We start from the raw sequence: 21,890 nt of genomic DNA on the forward strand, positions 1-21,890 counted from the left end.
AGCTTGGACTAATTAGACTGTTAGAACTGTTGTATAACTGTAAAACCGAGATGATTTCATTAATTATTCTTAGTTAAGAACAAATGCCAATCTGTCCCTTCTTTGATAGAGCATATAACTGGCTTCAAGAAACATCTGTAGTATAAAAGAATTTCTGTTGTGTTTGAGAGGTACTAAGAATCCACCTAAGTTCCGAACCTACGGGAAGCTCTGAAGTAGTGTCCAATTGAAATATCTAATATTTTAGTTCGGGTACTCCCTCTCTCTTGGGGTAGCATTTTAGCTTCCCTGCTTCTATCAATCACTTATAAGTTGTTTTTGGATCTTTTCCCACTTGATCCAATGCTGATGGATCAGTACATTTTCAGCACACGAAGTGCTGGGCTCAGAGATATTTTCTAGAGACAGTTTGAGCATGATTCTATAATACTATAGCGATTTCTGTTTCTGTTTTTGAGAACCCCATTAGCTAGTTTTGATGGCAAATCGCAGTGCCTACTAGAAGTGAATTTATAGTTAATTAAAGGCCCTATGCTATTATCATAATTTTTAATCTCCTTGGAACTATTTTAGCATTTTGATTTCTTAAGATCCTTGAGGACCCTGACTCAGTTATTAACCAGATTTCAAAATTCCTCATAAACAACTTTGATGGTAATTGCCCTCAGTGACTTTATCCAGGAAACAAACATCAAACTGTTGAGCAAAACACAGCCTGAGGCCAAGCCAAGCAGCCTGTTTCTAGAAACAGCTCCCTTGACTGATGTCCAGCCATCCCTTAACTTCTATCCAATGACGACATCTCCTAAACGCTATTTAACACAACCATCACCTGCTGTCTTGGCCAAAGTTGCTTATTAAATGTTTTGCTTAAGTCCCAACACATATTTATGACATTTTCCTGATCAACCAGTCTAATGATATTTCAAAGAAAATATTGGCCTGGTCTAGCATGCCATTCTTTCTGGTGAGCCCAGGGGATAGCAGTAATTACTATTTCATCTTATAATAAGACAACAACTTTTTAACAATAAAAGTACACTTTTCTCTAAAATTGACTCCACATTCTCCACCTGCTGATATTCAGAATTCATTTTCTTGCTCCCTTTGAAAGTGCAGAATGACATTACCATCTTCCATCTCCCAGCACCCCATACGTTTTTTTATGATTGATCAAAAATTTCTGATATTGGTTTGTGGCTACATTTGTAAGGAACCTCAGTACTCTTGGATGGGAGAAGCTTATCTACTGGAAAGATGTTGCCACTCAACTGGCCTCTGATCTCCTTTGCCAGTTGTGATTTTCATCCTCATACTGGTTGACAGGCACTCTTCTTCCTTCCTTTGTCTGCTCTCCCCATTTTGAATGCATCACTTGAATCATTGCTGCACCCTCCATTCCACATCCCAGGTGAATGTTCATTCAAATAAACATAAAATAGGAAAACAAACTTGGAAGTGAGCTGTTTTACTCTCACTGTCACATGTCACCTCTAAATCATTAGTTCCAGGGAATGTGCCTCCCCTTTCCCAGCCTCTACCACAGCCCTTATGTACTCACCAGAGTGTTCACCAGCCAGTGCACTGGATGGGGATCAGATCAGTACGTCTGTGGCACACCTCTTTCTTATCTCCACATCGTGTATTTCTTCCCATTTTCTATACATATGATTTAAAATCTAACAATCAAAGAATTCCATCAGGACCTATACTTTTCACACTGTGCTTTCTTTGGGAACTTATGACTGCTCAATCAAAATGGCTTTCTTTAGTGAACCCCAATTCTCTTGCAGTAGTTTTCCCTGCACAGTCTCATGCTCTTTAACCAGACCCATCAGGAGACTTGGATATTTGGTCAGATTTGTGCCTCTGTAGCTGATGCTGTGCCAAAATAAGGCATTGAGGAGCTGTCCTGCTGGCTATTTCCACCCTACAGAAAAGACTCATTTTTTTCCTCTCTCCATTTGAAGGATTATAGCTTAAAGTGAAACTAGGAAAATAACAGCAGGAGTGGGGGATGGGAGCGGGGAGCCAGGCTTGCCATGATCCAAAAGTTCTGCCATCCCTCAGTGTTGTTTCCACCATATGTTTCATATAATCAATACTATTCATCCTCTAAGTAAAAGACAAATGCATGTTCTGGATGAGTACATGAGTTTTAGTTTGAGTCCTAGACCAGCATCCGACTCTCACCTCTGTTTTGACGGAGGGGTTTGAAGGGTTACACAAACTTTCAAGAGTATCCAACTTGCAGTAAATATGTCAGGAAAAAGCAAACCTGAAGCACCTTCCTCTTTTAAGAGTGAAATGGATGGAGAGGGAGACAGACAGACAGAGAGAGACTGTGTTAGAGGAAGGAGTGAAGTGAGTGTAGTGAGTGAAGTTGGGGATGATAGAATGCATAAATTTAATAGCTAAGGAAGTCTAATAGCCAAACCACTATCTGCATCAAGCCATTTAAAGTAAAATGGTTTGTGTATGAGTGAACTAATTAATAAGTAGCAAAGCAACACACTAACGAATTTAATGGCCTTAAGTAAGTTTCTTACCCTTTACTGACCACACTGTACTTGGTTTAAAAAAAAAAAAGGCAGGTTGGGTCATTTTTAAGATTCTACGGGAAGCAATCACAACTAATATTCACAAACTCAATACTATGAGGGGATTATGTTCATTCATGCTGAACAGCATCCCCATTCATCTGATTCACCATTCAGAAATAAAATTCAGTCAGCCTATCAGTCTATTTTATTTATCTAAGCCCACCTGACCTAATGCTTTGAATATTTTGTGCAAAATAGTCCCACCTCATTTGGGAAAAAAGTGGTAATGATGGATGTATGGAGCTACTTGATGAGTGATGTCTGTGCGCCCATCGACGGCAGCACCACAAGGCACTCAGTAGAGAAGCACCCAGAGAGCCAGTCTGTGCTGCAGTCCAGGGAAGGAGGTGAAGTTCAGGGAAAGCAGGTGGTGAGTACTTCAAGGGGCTGCTGAGGTTAGAGATAAGGCCCCAGACAAAACAGAGAGCTATATGAGACAGTTTAGAACCTGCCATAGGTTTAGCAGTTTCTCAAATAAATTAAATGTAGAATTACCATATGACCCTGAAATTCCACTCCTCAAAATAGTCACAAAAAAATTTAAGAGTTCAAACAAAAAAATTGCACACAAAAGTTTATAATAACACAATAGACTTACTGGTAGAAACAATCCAAATGCCCATCAAAACGTCAAGGGATAAACAAAATGAGGTATAAAATGAAATATTCTATAGTTGTCCATAAAAAGGAATGAAGCACTGAGACATGCCTCAACATGAATGAACCTTGAAAATACTGTGCTAAGTGAAAAAAGCCAGACACAAAAGGTCATTTATTATATGATCCATTTATATGAAATGTCCAGAAGAGGCAAATAATCCATAGAAAAAGAAAGCAGATTAATGTCTTTCAGGGGCTGTGGAGAAGAAAATAAAGTGATTGCTTAACAGGTACAGTCTTCTTTTGGAGTGATAAAAATGTTCTGGTATTCTGCAGTGGTGATTGTTACACAAAATTGTGACTGTGCTAAATGGCACTGACTTGTACACACTTTAAAATATACTCACTCTTGCCATTTCTATTCAATATAGTACTGGAAGTCATAGCCAGAGCAATCAGTCAAGAAAAAGAAATAAAAGGCATCCAAATTGAAAAAAAAGAAGAAAAATTATTTGTTTGCAGATGATATGATTATATATATACATGTTCATACATGTTTACGTGTGTGTGTGTGTGTGTGTGTATACTCCACCAAGAAACTGTTAGAACTAATAAACAAATATAGTAAAGTTTCAGGATATAAAATCAACATGAAAAAATTGATGTTTCAATACACTAACAATGAACTATCTGAAAGAAAAATAGAAAAAAGCAATCCAATTTACCATAGCATCAAAAATAAAATACCTAGGACTAAATTTAACCAAGGAAGTTAAAGATCTGTACACTGAAAATGATAAGATATTAATGAAAAAAAGGTGAAGACACAAATAAATTGAAACGGTCTATGTTTTTGGACTGGAAGACTTAATATTATTAAAACATCCATATTATTCAAAGTGACCTACAGATTCAAAGCAATCCCTGTCAAAATTCCAATGCACTTTCCAGAGATATAGACAATATTAGCTCAAAATGAATTAAAGACATGAAACTGTAAAACTCCTCAAACTAAACATAAAGATAAAGCTCCTTGACAATAGGTCTTGACAATAATTTTTTTTTGATATGATACCAAAGGCACAGGCAACAAAATGGAAAATATACAAAGGGACTACATCAGACAACAAAGCTTCTTCCCAGCAAAGGAAACCAATAACAAAATTAAAAGGCAACTACAGAATGGGAGAAAATATTTGCACATCACATATTCGATAAGGAGTTAATATACAAAATATGTAAGGAATTCATACAAGACAATAGCAAAAAAAATCATCTGATTTCAAGATGGACAAAGGATCTGAATAAACATTTTTTTCAAAGAAGACATACAAATGGCCAACAGGTACATGAAAAGGTGCCCAACAGCAATAATCATCAGGGAAATGCAAGCCAAAACCATTATGAGATACCTCATTATCAGACCTACAAGGATGACAAAAAAACAAAATAAAAACAAGTAATAAATGTTGGCTAGGATATAGAGAAAAGGGAACACTTGTGTACCATTGGTGAGAATGTATAATGGTACAGCCACTATGGATGTTCCTCTACAAATTAAAAATAGAACTACCATATGAGCCAACAATCCTACTTCTGGGTATATATCCGAAGGAAATGAAGTAAGTATCTCAAAGAGGTATGTGCACTATCATGTTCACTGCAGAATAATTTATAATAGCCGAGATAAGGAAACCACCTAAGTGTCCATCCACAGATGAATGAATAAAGAAAATGTGAGACAGACAGATAGATAGATAGACAGACAGACAGATAATAGAATATTATTCAGCCACAAAAAGAAAAAAATCCTGCTATTTGTGACAATATGAATGAATCTAGAGGGGATTATGCATAGCGAGATAAGTCAGAGAAAGACAAAAATTGTATGGTATTACTTGTATATGGAATCTTAAAAAGGGAAGGGAAGGGGAGAGAGAGAGACAGAGAGAGAGAAAGAAAGAAAGAAAGAAAGAAAGAAAGAAAGAAAGAAAGAAAGAAAGAAAGAGAGAAAGAGAGAAAGAGAGAAAGAGAGAAAGAGAGAAAGAGAGAAAGAGAGAAAGAGAGAAAGAAAGAGAGAAAGAGAGAAAGAGAGAGAGAAGGAAGGAAGGAAGGAAGGAAGGAAGGAAGGAAGGAAGGAAGGAAGGAAGGAAGGAAGGAAGGAAGGAAGGAAGGAAGGAACACAGAAAGAAAGAAAGAAAGAAATGTTGAACTCATAGAAACAGTATGCAGTGTGGTGGTTGCCAGGGCCTGGGGGGTGAGGGAAACAGTAATGTCAGTCAAAGGGTACAAATTTTCAGTTATAAGTTGAGTAAGTTCTGAGGATTTGTGTATAGCATACTGACTATGGTTAATAATACTGTATTATATACTTGAAATTTGCTAAGAGTCCTTAAGTGTTCTCACTACACACACCAAAAATGGTTAAGGTAATGGATGGGTTAATTATCTTGATGGTATTAACCATCTCACAATGTGTAATCAAATCATCACATTGTATACTTCAAACATATACAATTTTACTCATCAATTATACCTTAATAAAGATAAAAAAATAAAATAAAATTATAAATTTTATGTTATGCACATTTTTCCCCACATTAAAAAGAAAATACTGCAGCACTCAAGTGAATGAAGCGGCCAGGCACCTGACCTTTAATCTCCTGCCCCCTGCCGCCCCCGCAGTCTGCACTGTTCTTGCTTGTGTTCCCTGCCTCCAAGCAGAAAGGATAAACCTAATGAGCTCAAGTGTCAGTGCAATATAAATTACAGCCGTAAAAAAAAAAAAAAAGAAACAACTTGATGCATGGCCAAGGATCTAAAAGAGAAATGTCTACCATTGTTTGTGATTATGGATCACATCACAATCTAATAGCAATTTTTATTTAATCAATAATTTCCATGCTGAACAGACAGCCCTGTTACAGAGGATCGACAAGTAGGTACTGATAGCGACAAGCCTTGTTATTAATCTTTTCTCCACTGGCTTATCAGCCAAACTACTGTAAAAGGTACCACCAAGATGGATTTTAGAAGCCACCTTTTTCCTCCCCCTACCTTTTCTTTTTTTCATCTCCCATAACATATCATGTAATGTAGACTCTACATTTATTTGAGTAACTTTGGGCTTCAGTGGCATAAAAAGGCAGTTCACTTTAAGCAATTTCACAAATCAGTAGAACCTAGACCATCACTCAGGGTGAGCCATTATAGGCTAATAAATCATACTTTCTCTTTGAGTTGTCAGTCACCAAAAACCTTTGTATAAAAATTGGCATCTTTAATTCCATAAAGGCTTTTCATCTTGAAATAAGATGCTGTAGATTGATAATGAGAATAATCCTTGCTTGATAAAAAAAACCCCCACAAACAAAACCCTGCATTTTAGCAATTAAAGCTGCTGCCAGAAGTCAAATGTCTCAGTACTGAGACTGCAATGAAGTTTATCTCTGCTAAACACAAGCAGAACACAGTGAGTGCTGCGTTTCATTTGTAGTAGACTGCTTTATCTTGCACTGGGAACTGTGCCATCTCTCACCAAGATGCACAGGGGAGGAAGGTTCAAGAACTTTCGCTTCCTCCAGGATAAGCCACCAGAAAGACCTACTCTTCATGAACCAGGGCTTTTTCCCCTGTCATGAAGAGAGTCTCGGCTCCTTGGTACACATTACTTGTGCTGAGGACGTAGCATACAAAGAAACAGGAAGTCCCTGCAGGTAAGTGAAGGGACTAATGGGGCCAGGTATGAAAAGAGAACAACTACCTCACTGACAGAGGAGAGCTGTGCAGTTTTGTTTTCCTGATTAGGAAGACATTTTCATAACTTGAGATTATGTATTCATAACTAGAACATAGGCACACACACAAACAATAAAAAATGATAATAATCATAAAAAACCACTTCTAATGGGGTTTTAAAAACTTGACTGGCTCTGGGCAGGCATCTTCCATAAGTCATCAGAGACCATTCTCCCAACAAGCCTGATCACTCTATTTTGAAGGGAGACAATAGAACCTTAGGACCCTTACATAATGAGCCTGAGCCACACACACACAAGATCCCCTCAGTTGGCCACCCAAAACCTTCTGAATGTTTTCTGAACAATATCTACAGTATACACATGAAAATTGTGAAAACTGTAGTTGTGAAACATCTACAAACTATCCTCCCGATTATTTTTTTAAGTAATTTCTACTATGGAGTCTCACGTCTTGCCTTACACTTCACTTCATCCCTGCCCTCTTCAATACCTGGTACTTACAGCTTCAGGGGCTTTGCAAACCTCAGGTCCCATCTTTCTAATGCACATGCTGGCTCAGTGTTCCTCTCATCAGAAATATTTGATTCTCCTTACTCCATCTGGAATATAAGTCAGACTCCTAGTCTATCATTCAGGATGCCCAGGAAACAGTGCTACTCTACTTTTTAATCTTACTTTCCACTACCTTCCACCTTCCAAAATGTTTTGGTTCTACCGTAACTGTATTATTTACCACTTAAACCCAAAAGCTTAGAATAAATCATTTTGCAATTATATTTCTAACCCCCCAAAAGTATAAAAAATGCTAGCCTTTCATTATTTTAGCTATTGTGATAGATACAATTTTCCTATACTTTCTGCATCCATTATTTCCTAATTGCTTTCTTTTCCATATGGTAGTCCCAGCATCTCCCTGTAGTGGTGTTTCCCTATTTACTAATAAATCACACCCTATTTACTAATAAATCCACCTGTTCTTTAAGCATCATGTTCAAATGCAATCTCCATTAAGACCTTTCTCTCATTCCTTCTCTGTACCTTCACTTTTCCTGTTTTCTCACATCTACGCCTGTACATCTTTAGTCCTCGCAACAGTCTGACTGTATCTTACTCAACAGCCTGTCTTGTATGTTCCCCTTACTAAAAAGGACATACACAAAACATCGTTTTTCAGGTTTTGTTCTCCCCACTAGCTCCAAGCCCAAGTCCATAAATAATGACACACAGGTTTTTCCTTCCAACACTTTGCTTGCAATTTGTGTAATGGCCAAAGGCGGTGATGGTGTGTTGTAGGATATAAGATTACACACAGGTGTATCAAAGACATATTTATGTATCCTTTTTAAATTTTGATGAGAAGTCTCCTTCATCTCTACATTTTTCAATTAATTAGGTTTATTAGTACTACTCCTTCTGGAGTCCACTCTTCCTCATACTTGAATAATGCTGTAGTATTTATAAAGCACTTCCATGATGTCATTCCATCCTCACAAACAATAAATTTAAACACTGAAGTGGTAGGGAAACTTAATCAAAGTCAGAAACAGCTATTGGCAGATATGAGAATAAAAGACACATCTCCAACACCATCCAATGCTCTCTCCACAACCCAAACATTGATTAATGCTAGTTTTCCTGGTACTTGGGTGGGGGTTGGGTGGGGAGTGGCTTACTCTTTTGAGGATATGCCACTTACAGTTCTCTTCTTATGCCAACATTAATTGTTCTAAAAATGAAAAAAATCATCTATGACAGTATTTAGCTAATTTCAGAAAAGCTTAAGTGTCCCTGAAATCTTCATAAAGTCCTTCCATGGAAAATTGCTTGTTGTTCCTAGAGCTCTGTTTTATGTCAAAGCAGGAGTCTGATCTCCAGTCATGCTGGCCATGATCTCAGAAGCTGAAGCCTGAATGACTTCCCTTGGTCTGCCAAAAAAAAAAAATGATGGAATTTTTCCACCAAGACTAAGGGCCTGGCTGATAATAGGCCTCATTGAGAACAACTAAGTGCCTAACCTTTGCAAATGTGGTTTTAAAATTAAGCTCTGCCGATTCTCTCTCTCTCTCTCTCTCTCTCTCTCACACACACACACACACACACACACACACACACAAGCATGTACCCCCATACACATACATACTCACATGCATATAGAAATACCACCTACATATATATATTAAGGAACATTTTGCTAAAGACTATTTAATGAGGTCATATTTTATTTTAAAGCTAAACACTCTATATTTAAGAGAAAATTTATCTTTAATAACAAATATACTTTCTTGTTTTCATTGATTTCCGCCCCCCCTGGCCGCCCCGCCCCGCACACTGCAAGAGGAAAGGTATGGGCAGAACTAGGGCAATTTTGCCCATCAGGGGACATTTGATGATGTGTGGAGATATTTTTGGTTGTCATAATGAGGAGGGCACCCCTGGCATCTAATGGGCAGAGGTCACCAATGCCTCTAATAAGCGTTACTATAAAATAGTCAGTGGGAGCACCAGGGAGTCACCCCCATCAGCCATGATGGAAGTGGCGGGGGCAGGGGGAGGTTCTTACACTGAGTGCGTGAAAAGCTAGCAAGATAATTGAACAGAAAAAAATGTGCCATTTTAACTTTTATGGCTCTTGTGCCTGCCTCCCCCTCCCTCTCAACCTCCAGTACTTCCTGGGGTGGAACCACAGGAAGGCAGGCACAAACACCTTAGAAATTAAAATGGCACATGGGGAGGTTCTAAACAAAGAAGACTGTCAGTCTAGTCTGGGGATAGAAGGGGTTGGTTGGGAGGTTGTCCCACCTGAAGCAAAGGAAAGTTTGGGAAGTTGATTGGTCATTTTGAGAAAGCACCAGGTCTATCCCAAGCCCAAGCCAATATAATCCCAGGGTAACAAAGAAGCTGTCTCTCTCTATTTTACTCATGACCTGCACTCACACAGTGTACTTGCTCTTCTCTCCATGGCCACGTGGCAGTCATGTGGCCCATGGCCTCCAGAATGGGGTCTCTCTCCCCACCCCAAACTGGTGATGCTCTTGCCCATGCATTCGTGTGCTTTCTCTCTCCCGGGAGCATGTGACCAATGCTCCCATGCAGCACCAGGAGGTGCATGCCCATGGCCATGTAAGCTTCACATGCAGGCTCCAGGAGGAGGCCTGAAATGGACAGCAACCAGGAAAAAGCTAGGATATCTAAGTGGGGAATAAGACTGTTTAGTGGTCGCCTGCAGACTCCGAAGGAGTGTACATTAAAACAGAGCATTAACTCTGGACACTGGCTTTTGTCTTGGCCTTGCTGAGGACAGTTGGACTTTTTCCATGGAGGAAAGAGGAGACAGTCTTTGAGGTTCCCATTCTGCTATTCTCCCAGGTCACACACAGCATCTAAATAAAACTTTTCTTTTGCGCCAGCATCTGCCTCATGAGTTTGGCTTTTCTGTAGACAGCCAGCCTAACCCCCGTTTCTGTTCAGTTGCAATTGTCCTACAATGGACAGCCTCCACAATAAATATTTCTTTGCCCAGCTCCAGCTGGTGTGGCTCAGTGGACTGAGCATCAGCCTGCACACCAAAGCGTTGCTGGTTTGATTCCCAGTCACGGTACATGCCTGGGTTGTGGGCCAGGTCCCTGGTAAGGGACAGTCAAGAGGCAACCACACACTGATGTTTCTCTCCCTTTCTCCTTCCCTTCCCCTCTTTCTAAAAATAAATAAATAAAATCTTTAAAAATTTTATTTGCCCAGTGTGCCCAGGTTGAGAAGCCTTGGTTTAGAGTGGTCACCAAGGAAAACTTTCAGAAAGATGTCAGGACAACAGAGTATATCACAGGATGAGGCTCTGGTTTTCATGAAGCCAGTGTGAGAAGTATCTGAAGCAAAAACAACGAACTCAGGAACCTCTCCAGGGCTTCATGAACCAGGGGACTAGTCCGTATCTTTATGTAATTATTAATTTAAGGGTGACATGCCAGCCCCAACACTGCAGGAATACCAACCTAAGCCTTGTTTTTATAGGCAACATGCATGGACCTGGCAACTTGTAAATATTCTTAAGCTTTTCACTTTTATAAGAATAACTGAGTATAAGTTTTTAGCTAATCCCTCCAATCACTTTATGAAGTACTATTAATATCTTTGTTTCACATACAGGGATATTGACATGTGTAGGGTGAAGAGTATGCCTTGAACTCAGGTCTGTCAGCTTTAAAACACATATGGTACTGTCATTGAAGGAGAACAGCGGTAAGCCACAGTATTCTTTCAGATTGGGGGCTATTTCTTCTTACAAAACCATTACCATCACCATCCCCATCCCCATCCCCACCATCCCCACCACCACCATCATCATTATCATCCTGCCTCAAAAACTGGCTCTCATGCACTTTGCTTTTGACCTCAACTATATTTCCCACCTGTTTCCCAAAAATCTTCTTGGGTACCTCCGAAACACTTTTCCCTCTTCTGAGACCCTATTATATCAACTACACAATTCTGATTTCATTATGTCCTGTCTCCTATTGTTCAGTATGCTTTTATGTTTCTTTGTTTCCCCTCTCAATAGGAATGACCAGTCCAAGAAGACCGTGTCTAAGTCCTGCTGCTATGTGCACACCACCAAGTTGGAGCAGTGGGTACTTGTTGAGATAACGGCTGGTATGTTGTCAGCTCATATTTTTCCTAATAAACAAGAGAACACATCATGCTGGCAAGATCTGTTATAGCCAGCTATATTTCAATGAGGTACACAGCCTAGTCCCTCTTGTATAGTGTGTCCATAGAGACTATCCTAGTGGACTAATTAATTAATATCCAAAAGCAGAATCCAAAAGCTCACCTAGAGCATAATTCAGAGCCAAATAATAAGTTTTTGATAGAAAAAATCCTCCCCAAATAGCAGAAACAGTTACTTGGATGAAGATTTTGATGAAATATTTGAAGGGATACCATACAGTGAAACATTTCAGCAGTATAAAATGGCTAAGCAAATTTAAGGAACTAAGACATTAATTACTCTGTACTAGTTCATTATTCAAAATATTGATTTGTTATTCTTCATTCAGGAGTTAAGGCACATTAGTAAAGGGAACGTTTTAATAATAATTACCCAAGTACTTAATATACCATGCCCTAGAAAAATTAACCACAATTATTCTGGAGGGCACTTAATCCACAGGGTTGGATTAGACCCTGGAAAAGAGATGATAAGTATCTTCCTCCTCCAAAACCCCACCTGGAAGCAGCCACCCATTACAGGCTGCACCTCTGCACCCCTACCTCCATGACTAAAATGGAGGGAGAACTAAGCACAGAATTCCTGGCAATGACCAGCCAATAAGCTGGCACTTAGATGAAATGTGTTTACCCTTCCTGTCCTAAGGATTATCTAATTGAAATCTTTTGCTTGCTTTTATTAAAACTGATGATCAAGGAGACAAAATTCTTGGCCAAGTCCCATCAATCAGACAGACTGGGGAAAAGAATGAGGTCTTTGCTTCAGGTAGGTGTATGTCCCAGTTCAGCAACAATGAATATGAAATAAGCCTTACAGCTAACATGCAAAAGCCGCAAAATCCAATAGTGCCTCTCCCCTTCCCTTCCCCACTCACACTGCAAAACACTAATACATGAAACAAAGTCACTTCTCTTAGACCCTCTGTCTGTTTCTCATTAGGCCTGCTGCATGTGATCTCTGTTTGGCCTTGGACACTGGGGATGGCATTTATTTTCAAACCTGTTTCACAGTATGATAAGTGAGAAAATAACATTCTAAAGGGTCAAACAGTTTCAAGGAGGTTATCCTCAGGGTCAGAGCAGAGATGGGGCTGCCACTCACAATTCCCGTGGCCCTGGGAGGCTTTTACTGGTGAACCACACAGCCCTCCCAGCCCCTTATTCAGTCTAATCTCCTGAGTGCCTTTATGAGAAAAATTTCTGAAGGTGCAATTTAGTCAGTAAGTTGTTTTTTTTTTTAATGTGACCCTGGAGGCACAATTGTCAAAGGATGGCTTTGAAGTTGGTATTTCTTAGTCTACATTTTACATGCAATATTTCCAAATAATTACAGTAACTAAATTAACTAGTAACTCCATGTAGAAAAAATAAGATCAAAATCTCCACTCATTTGTTTTATATTTTATGTGAACATAAAACTAATTTTGGACTCATATCTAAGACCCCATCACATCTTAAACTCAATTTTCTCTTAGGTAAGGATATACAATGCAACTCCAGCAAAGAGATCAAAATTAGATGAAAAACATTTAAAATGCAAATTTAGGATCATGGTATTAATATGAAAATAATGTCTTCACCGCAGCCTAACTCCTCCCCGTGTTTCTATAGATGCATCAATTCTTCACAGATTACATGTGTTTTCTTTACATCTAAATCCCTATGATATTAAAAAGAAAGACCTTCATTTTCATGCTGCCAATGTATAGAATTTGTTTCAAATGGCAACAAAGGTGATTATAATTGTATTCTTTCAATAAAGGAAACTTCAGCACATGTTTAGAGATCAAAATTTGGAGCATATTAAAGCATTTAAAATCCAAGTAGGTGGTTAATCACTGTACAAAATGGTGAATTTTGACATCATGCTTAAAAGATACAAGTTGAGGAAGGAGCTCACAGACTGAAATGCCACAACTCACATTCTCTGCCATCCAGCCCCACTAGCATGATACAACAGCCCTCCACAGTGCACTTGCCAAGGTCATTTTGCTAGAGATGGGGCAGTGAATAAAACTGTTTAAAGATAATTTGATCTTTTAAGGCCCTTTGGAGAGAATACTCTATGTGTTATTTCTTAAGCCAATACAGAGGGTTAAATTGTTGAAATAGAGGGTAATGAACTGCAGTGATGCAGCAAACAGGTGGCCATTAGGCATGGTGATTATACAATTTTTATTCTTTCAGATCCCTGCAGTCATGTTTTCAAGTATAATTAGCCCCTCAGCAGTGGTGACCCACAATGAGGTACACTTTCTTCATGTTTATTCCCTTTCCTCTTTTTAAAAAGCCTCTCAAAACACCTGTGGTATATACACAGTGTCATTAAGAAACAAAGCGTGCCAGTTTCCAAGAACCTGAGACTAATGTGTGCTGTGTGCTGTGTGCTGTGCAAATTTCAGACATTTGGTCATCCAAAAGCCAAAGATGGAACAGACTTCTAGGACAAAATTAACACACGAGGGACATACAAAGGATTCAAAAGCCCTTACACCTGTGTGAGAAGCCAGGCCAGAAGACAGACTTGAGTTGTTTTTACTTAATAACCAAAGCTGAATTAAACAAAAAACAGAAACAATACTTTGAGAGTCAATATTCTACAAATTTAAATTTAAGAATCATGATTTTTGTATTATATAATGCACAACAAAAAAGAGGGTATAATTAATTTAGAAATGAAGAAAATATATGGATTTTCCAACTTATTTTGAGATGTTAGAACATGTGTTTTCGGATGTCAAGGGAAGAGAAAGCACTTTCATCTTGACAAATCAATAATAAATGCAGTCTTAATAAAAGGCACTTTAAATTAATTAACTTTAGTTCTATGTATCCTTACCCTCTTGTTGCCTTCTATTTTAACTGACACCAAGAAAGGGACAAAGTACAACAAAAACCTGGTTAACAAAAATATACATCTATATTCTTGGCTTCTGGGCATAGAAGTAAACTTATGACAGATTTAATACTACCTAGAGAGTAACTAGGCCCAATTATAATTATCTGGCTGGGAAGAGAAATTAATTAATATCCTGAGATAAAGGCCCCACAGAAAACCTAGAATAAACAAAGTTGGGGAAGGACAGGGCCTCAAAATAAAGGAAAAGAGAAGGGCAAGGCAATATTTAGCACATCTGTCGGGACAGTAATGGGACAAGGTAATCTTTTCAAGAGAACATGGAGTGCATTACACTGGAAATGAGACTACCTGGTGGGCAGAGTAAGCCAGTTCCCTAATTCTCCTCTTCAACTTTGTGATTTGCTAATGCGAAACACATGTCTCCCTTTGGTACCAAGCTCAAATGACTCTGGAATTCCGACTGTGTAGCTCAGTGACTGAACCAGAACAAGGGGAGAACTTGTCAGGATTTAAGAGCTTTCAGCAAAGCCCTTCAATTGCAGCCAGCACCCTATTCCACAGAAGGATATCAATTATAGATAGTGACTTGCTTTAGCAGGCAGTCGGGACTGTCAGACACTAGATAGACAACCATGAAGAATCATGAATCTTTCTATTAACTGTAAGATGGGGAAAAAGAATGGGTCATGGCTATAAATAAGGCACAGCATCAAAATGGTTTAACACCTTGCATCTTGGTTGCATGTACCATGAAAATTCAACTAATTCACACAATGTCCTCTCTCCAACGAAAGTCGTAAGAACAAAAGCAGTTAATGCTTCCTTCTGCCCCTAAAAATAGTGGTTTTTGCAAGTGATGTTATTTCCATCTACCACCAAGGAAATCAGGTAGACTTGAAGTACCTATTCATTCAATCAACAAAAAATAAAGCATCTGTTCTATATCAGGCCACTGAAAATGCTACCAGATACACCCATGAGTATGAAGTAAATCATGCAAAGTAAAATCTGTTTAAGTGCACAAATTTGGAATTTTCAAACACACTTCAGATAACAAGTAAAAATATAGCAAATAAATGATATAAACTAGTATCTTTATGTTGTAAGTTACAATTTTTAATTTACTTAACTAAGTTTATTTACTAATATAATTTATCTCAGAGTAAAATTAATATTCTAGAGGTAATATATTATATTTCCTTCTATTTCTGACATAAATTTCTTTCAGCTATTTGAATTTTTTAAAAATCCACTGTATCCATTCATATGATCACAATAAAACAGATAACAGATAAAACTATCAAAACATTGAAGGTTTAAACACCGTACCTTAAAACTACTGAAATCTCTCTATTAAAATAAAGAACATCCTGCCTATAACCTTTCGCCACTAAGATTAAGTATAAAAAACTGCAACATTCCCTGTTTTTTAAAGGCTTTCATGTTCAGTAGGCGGCAAAAAGGTTAACTTATTGCCACAACCCAAAAATGTTACTTCAAATCTGGCCTCTAATGAAAAGCACAATTCCCTTTAAATGTAGACTTATTTAAATGTAAACTCCTATTTAATTCCTCATTTGATAATGGCTGAACCATAGTCACCACACTTCTTGGGAACTACGACGACTTATCCACAGAAAGGTGCAATGAGGTTGCATCATTTCTCAGAAGGACATTTCAACAAGCACTGCCAACATCTCGGTTATGATGGCAGTTGTTACACAAACAACATTCTCACTTATGTTGTATACTCACTGTACACTCAGTGTATTCAGTGTATTCGTATCATTCTCTGCTCTTTGGGAATATTTCTCTACATTAAAATAAAATTTCAAAACCTTTTTCTCCCTTTTAGTATGACAATGTCTGTGGTTTCCATTAAAACAGCCAGCAAGAGTAAAAGGGCCATTAAGTCAGGCTTGGCTTAAAAATAACACTTGCAAAAATTATAGAGGAAAAAAAATAAATTAAGTTCATGGAAAAATTTGGAAATATATCTTAATTAAAACCATCTGATTTTCTAGTTTCTTGCTGTGTTGAGAAATCTGTAATTTTTTCTATCCCATTACAAAGAGACACGATTAAAAAAGAAACAGGAGAGGAAAACCCTGCTGAGGTAATGTTAAATCCTCAAAACATTCTGTATGTAACAAATCTTAAAGCCAGCAAATCATATATTTAACAGTATAATGTGACTGCAATGTGTGAAATGTATTATACAGGATGAGCCAAGTTTCAGCAGACACACTTCAAAGGCTCATGCAGCCTATAAAACATGTGGGATGCATGAGGAATTTTATAATTTTAGTGTTTAAATGGAGAAGAGTTATCAAGAAATATGGATAATCTAAAAATAAAAAGTTACTAGAAAAGAAAAGAGAATGAGTATGCATATGGGGAGTTGTCACAACAAAAGCTGCTCTTTCAGATTTTCTATCACATTAAAAGCTTATGAAACTGCCACACTTTGCAAACCATCCTTAATGCCTTAATAGGACCCTGCCCTTCTGTACCAGAGTGTGTGGGCTACCTTTTTCTTTTTCTTAATCATCTAAATGCCCTTCCATTTCAGTTGCTTGTCCCATTTGCCATGGAGGCTTTACTGGCCTGAGAGAAAATGCCAAATAAAACGAAACACAGGTAAAAGACATAGGACTAATCAGGTATAAGTACATGGGATGGGGAGTGCTATATTACTTGAAACAATACACAGGGAAGTAAAGGAAAAGACTTCTGAACCTGGTATGACAAAAAAGGTGTGGTTCTCAATCTGACCATGCTGCAATTTTGAAAAATGGACATCATTAAACATTTTTACAATACATATTGTTTTTTTCCAAAAGTTATTAACCCTGTAAGAGTTGGCTTCAAGTCAAGAAAATGTGTTAATGGTTTGCCCCAAGCATCTACCTATCTCACACAGAGTACTAATTGCTGCATCAAACAAAGGGAGATTCCTGAAGCTTTGGGAGAGGAAGGTAGAAGAAAAAAAAAGGAATCTCCCATTACAGTAGTTTCTGCTGTTATTCTTGGAAAGGAGACTCAAACTTGGTTAAAAGGTTAATAATAATTCATGTTCAGTTTACTATTATTACTCAATAACCATCAAAGCTACTAACTCAAAATAGTGTTCTCTGACTTACAGGATCAGAGTCATTACACTCTCTATTGAAGACTTTATTGAATTTTACACTAAGCTTTAGCTGACTGAACAGGTCAAGCACAGTGGCTCAGAGTTCTCTTTATTCTCAGAAAGTCATAAAGGCCTCTCTAGTTTGTAACGCTGTGAGCTACGAAACTTGACTCAGCACAGGGTAAGGGAAGCTGATCCCGTAGAAATGTCACATAGTTGTAAAGCCCAGTTCCCGAGTCCCTTTCACTTACATGCACCAGCTGCTCCTGGGTGTCAAACTCCCGCGTGCAGCCTTCCCAGTGGCAGTTTGTCTCATAGATGACTTCAGGCTCTTGCTTGCTTTCATCTTTGTCCCCTTCCTCCTTCACCAGGGTGGTTACTTCTGGCTGTTCCTGATAGACAGTGGATGAGGGGAGGGAAGAGAGGGAAAAAAAAGACACAATGGGAGGAAAGATAAGAAGAGATGTTTTTCACTTGATGCAATTTTTCAGTGAAGATCATATAGAGTCCAGGTCTATCAAATGCGTTTTGTGAATGGAAGAATATGGAATCACTTGTGTGTGTTTTTTCATATATATCAAACACATCTTCAGAGACTACTAACTTATGATTAAAGACAATAGTCCAAACCATAATGATAAGAAGTTGAGGCCAAACTCTGCTGTCTTCGAATACAAAAGTGGAAAAAAAAAAAAAACTAATCTAAAATGTTATCCCACAAGAGAAGCACTTAAACCAGGTCATGTCGTCTTTACTTAAAAAAAAAAAAAAAAGGTCTTTCTCTTTTGGTTAGATTCTTTCAGTATATTAATGTTTTTATTCTCATATTTTGGAATCTAGGGAAATAATTACCAATAATTCTAATTCTGTTTTCTTTGCTGTTGGAGTCTGTAAGAGGCACTTTGTGGATTTTATAGGGATATTGTCTTTTTGGTTAAACACCACCATGTCCAATGACACACTCTGCGTAAGAACAATGGTATCTAAAGCTTGGTGAGGTTGGGAGGGGAGAGTACAGTCTTTCCTAGTCTTCTGAACCAGCTTTGTGGCAATTTAAATGCAATGGATTTCTAGAATTCTGGGAGACAGACGTGTAGATTTGAGCTCTAATCTAAGGCTAGATGACAAAAACTGTATACAAGCATTTAGGTGTAACTAGCAAGGTTGTTGACTAGCAAAATATAGAAGGAAGGATGAATTTCAGAACCTGTGACACTCATTCATTCCATCTTCAACATTTTCACTAAAATGGACATTTGGGCTAAAGCTGTCTGAGGTTTGGGCTGAAGCAGATTCTGTGAATGTCCAAACTCTTGTTCAACTCTTATTCCTGGAAATTAATATTCACTGACCTCTTTCCTGTATCAGGCACAGGGACCCTAGGAGATGGTATTATGATAATATACACATCTTTAAACTGAGGCTTAAAACAATCTAAATGGAATTTTTAAACTTGTCCTTTCAGGACTTTGGGTAAAGGTCTGGAATATTAGTGCCTCAGGATAGGTTAGTTGTGCCTTGATCCCTCCCTGTTCTCCAGGCTCTCCTGGAAAGTAAGAAGTGGCAAAATAAGAATAAAAATAAAAACATTATTAGTACAGGAAACATCACTAGCTCTACCCAGCTCAGGCTTAGAGCCAGGAGCTCACAATTTAAGCTCATGATTGGGGCTAAGTACTGAAGCCTGGTTACATAGATAGTCAGGACAAATAAATCCAGCCTCTTATTCTATGAACCACAGTTTATATTCCACACAACTTCCTGAATTCTTTTGTGTTTACTTCTGAGCTAGAAAAACAAACTGAGTCAAACTCTGTTAACTGGTCTTTTGTCATGTGCAGAGCCCGGGCACCTCACCTGCTGAACCCGTGGCCCTGGGCTGGGGAGGTCTTCATCAGGTTTGATCTTGGATCGTTTGTTGTGCATCAGGTCACCAGTACTGCTCACTGCAGACTCACTTGTGGGCTTGTTCTGTCAGTCACAGTTGAGGAAATAGAGACAAACTTAGGTTTTGATCAATGAGCAGGACCACTGCTACATCATGCAACATGAGAAAAGCAGGTTTGTTTGGCACTAGAGCAATGAGTCTGATAATGTTCCAATACAATGGTAACAGGAAATATATTCATGAGGCAACTCCTTGTTTTTACCTCATGAGTATAAACTCCCTTTACTTTTAAAAGCTAGTAGAATAGACCAGGGGGCCTGGGATTTAGTAAGTTCCAACAGAGTATTTAAAAGAACAAAATTGTGAGGTAGGAAGGAAACCAACATGAACTGTTTGCAAAGTTCTTTAATTAGAGCATCCAGGTTCTTCTCTGAGCATGATCAGTGTGGAGATAGGAACCAGTTTTATTCTTACTCTGAAGTATCACACAATTCTAAGCACCAGTGGACTGTGACCAAATAAGAGCAACACATTCATGAATGCATTCCTATTGAATAGATGTATAGACGGCACTGGGTCAGAATGAAGCCTTTTCAAGCAGCCCACTTTTCTACCAAGGATAAAATAACTCTAGTGGAAGAAGCTGCTGTATATTGAGGAGCACATACATAGCATATTCATCAACTGAAGATGACAGCCCTGGGTTCAGAAGACAGGCTGCATACACCATGAAAGTCCGGAGACAAGGCGAGTGGGGTAGACTCACGGGGGAGAGCAGGTGACAGCTAGCCAGTGTGGTGAGGGATAGACCAAAATGGAAATAGGACTCATGGACATGGCAACAATGTGATTCCTCGGGAGAATGGGGTAAAAAAATATTATGTGAAACAGAATAGATATAGGAGTTCAAGGAAGAAAAAGAATAATGCAAAATTTCTAATTGCAAATGGATAATAGTAGATAGGTAACAAATCCCACAGTGTTCAGTTCATTGGACTCACATAAAAATTTATTTGCCTTATTTTAAAATAATCAAGATTTGTAATATGTAGAAAAATAACATGATTTGAAGCTGCTTAAACTTAAGTTAAAACATTTTTGATGTCAATTTTAACATATGCAAAGTGAAACAATTTTTTCAAAATTATGTGAGGGGGAAAGCTGGAAGACCATTTGGTTCTCAACCATGTCTGCATCAAAGCCATAAATGCCCAGATGCCACTCAGGATGCCACTCATCAGGAAGAATGATGTCAGATTCTCTGGGAGCACTCTTCCCACCCTGCCCACCTTCATGGTATTCACATGAGTAAGAGCTGAGAAACATTGTCATAGGGTGGATTAGTCTTTCCTCTCACATTCCTCTAGGAAAGATAAGGTCTGAGAAAGCAGAAGAGAGCTGAGAAGGAAGGAACTGAAAGAGAAATATGCCCAGAAAAAAAAGGAAACAAAGAGCACTGAAAGCCATCCCACTTCACCCCAATTTTGCCAAAGGATAGTCCTACCTCTAGCAAGTAACTTAGTTATTACCAATGACTCTTGGGAATATATTTGTCCTTTTTATATTATTAGTATTATTGCAAAATTTTACAAAGTAAATGTTCAATAAGCATCACTTGGATGAAACAAAATAAAACAAAAAAAAACAAAAAAAGGGAAAACAAAGTCCTGAGAATGCCAGGGAACTGTGCCAATGAAGAGCTGGCACAGTAGCATGGCTCTTCTGTACGATCACCAAGACTGACCAGTTTATTGAGCTGTCTCTCTCACCTGTGAGGACTCAGAAGGGCCAGAGCTGACCTGGACAGGGTTCAGAACTGTAGGGATCCCCGGAATAGGCCTCTGTGTTGGAAATGTTGGGGCAGGATGGATGAGAGGAGGGCTGTGTCCAAAGGCCGAGCCTAAGCTCTGCTGTCTGCTTAAGATTTGTTGATGCACATGGAGAGACACAGGTGCAGAAGGGTAGGTGAAACTCAAGGCAGGGCTGCATGGGGGAAATAAAGAGCAGGAACCCATCATTTACATGGAACACAGACAGTAGTGCAACACCCTGTGTTTGAACCTTTATACCTAGTTTTACCGGCCTAAATCATATCAGGTCTGTCTGTTTAAATTAGAAGGTAAAAACAATAATTGACAAACATCTTGAGAACTTCCAAGAAAAAAATGACTAAACACACATGTACACACATACGCAGACCTAAAATAAGATTCAGCAAAATGAAACAAAAGGCATTGGCTCAGTAACAGCTATTTATTGCAATAACAAACTTTATATATAAAAAAAGAAAATGGGTGACTACAAGCTTTATAGTACTTTT

General features: G+C 38.4%; 1 protein-coding gene across 1 annotated transcript in view; it reads right to left on the reverse strand.

Moving 5' to 3' along the window:
• Nucleotides 1-21,890, reverse strand: part of GLI3 (GLI family zinc finger 3) — a 290,930-nt gene that overhangs the window by 48,621 nt on the left and 220,419 nt on the right. The window contains exons 8-10 of the mRNA XM_054564330.1: nt 21,340-21,553; nt 19,540-19,653; nt 17,934-18,074 (exon numbers count right to left, since the gene is read on the reverse strand). Coding sequence (XP_054420305.1) covers nt 17,934-18,074; nt 19,540-19,653; nt 21,340-21,553 — 469 coding nt within the window. The remainder of the gene's footprint in view (nt 1-17,933; nt 18,075-19,539; nt 19,654-21,339; nt 21,554-21,890) is intronic.

The sequence above is a fragment of the Pteronotus mesoamericanus genome, unplaced genomic scaffold (genome assembly GCF_021234165.1).
Source record: "Pteronotus mesoamericanus isolate MK-2021 breed Mesoamerican mustached bat unplaced genomic scaffold, CSHL_Meso_final scaffold_85, whole genome shotgun sequence".
NCBI classification, from domain to species: Eukaryota; Metazoa; Chordata; class Mammalia; order Chiroptera; family Mormoopidae; genus Pteronotus; species Pteronotus mesoamericanus.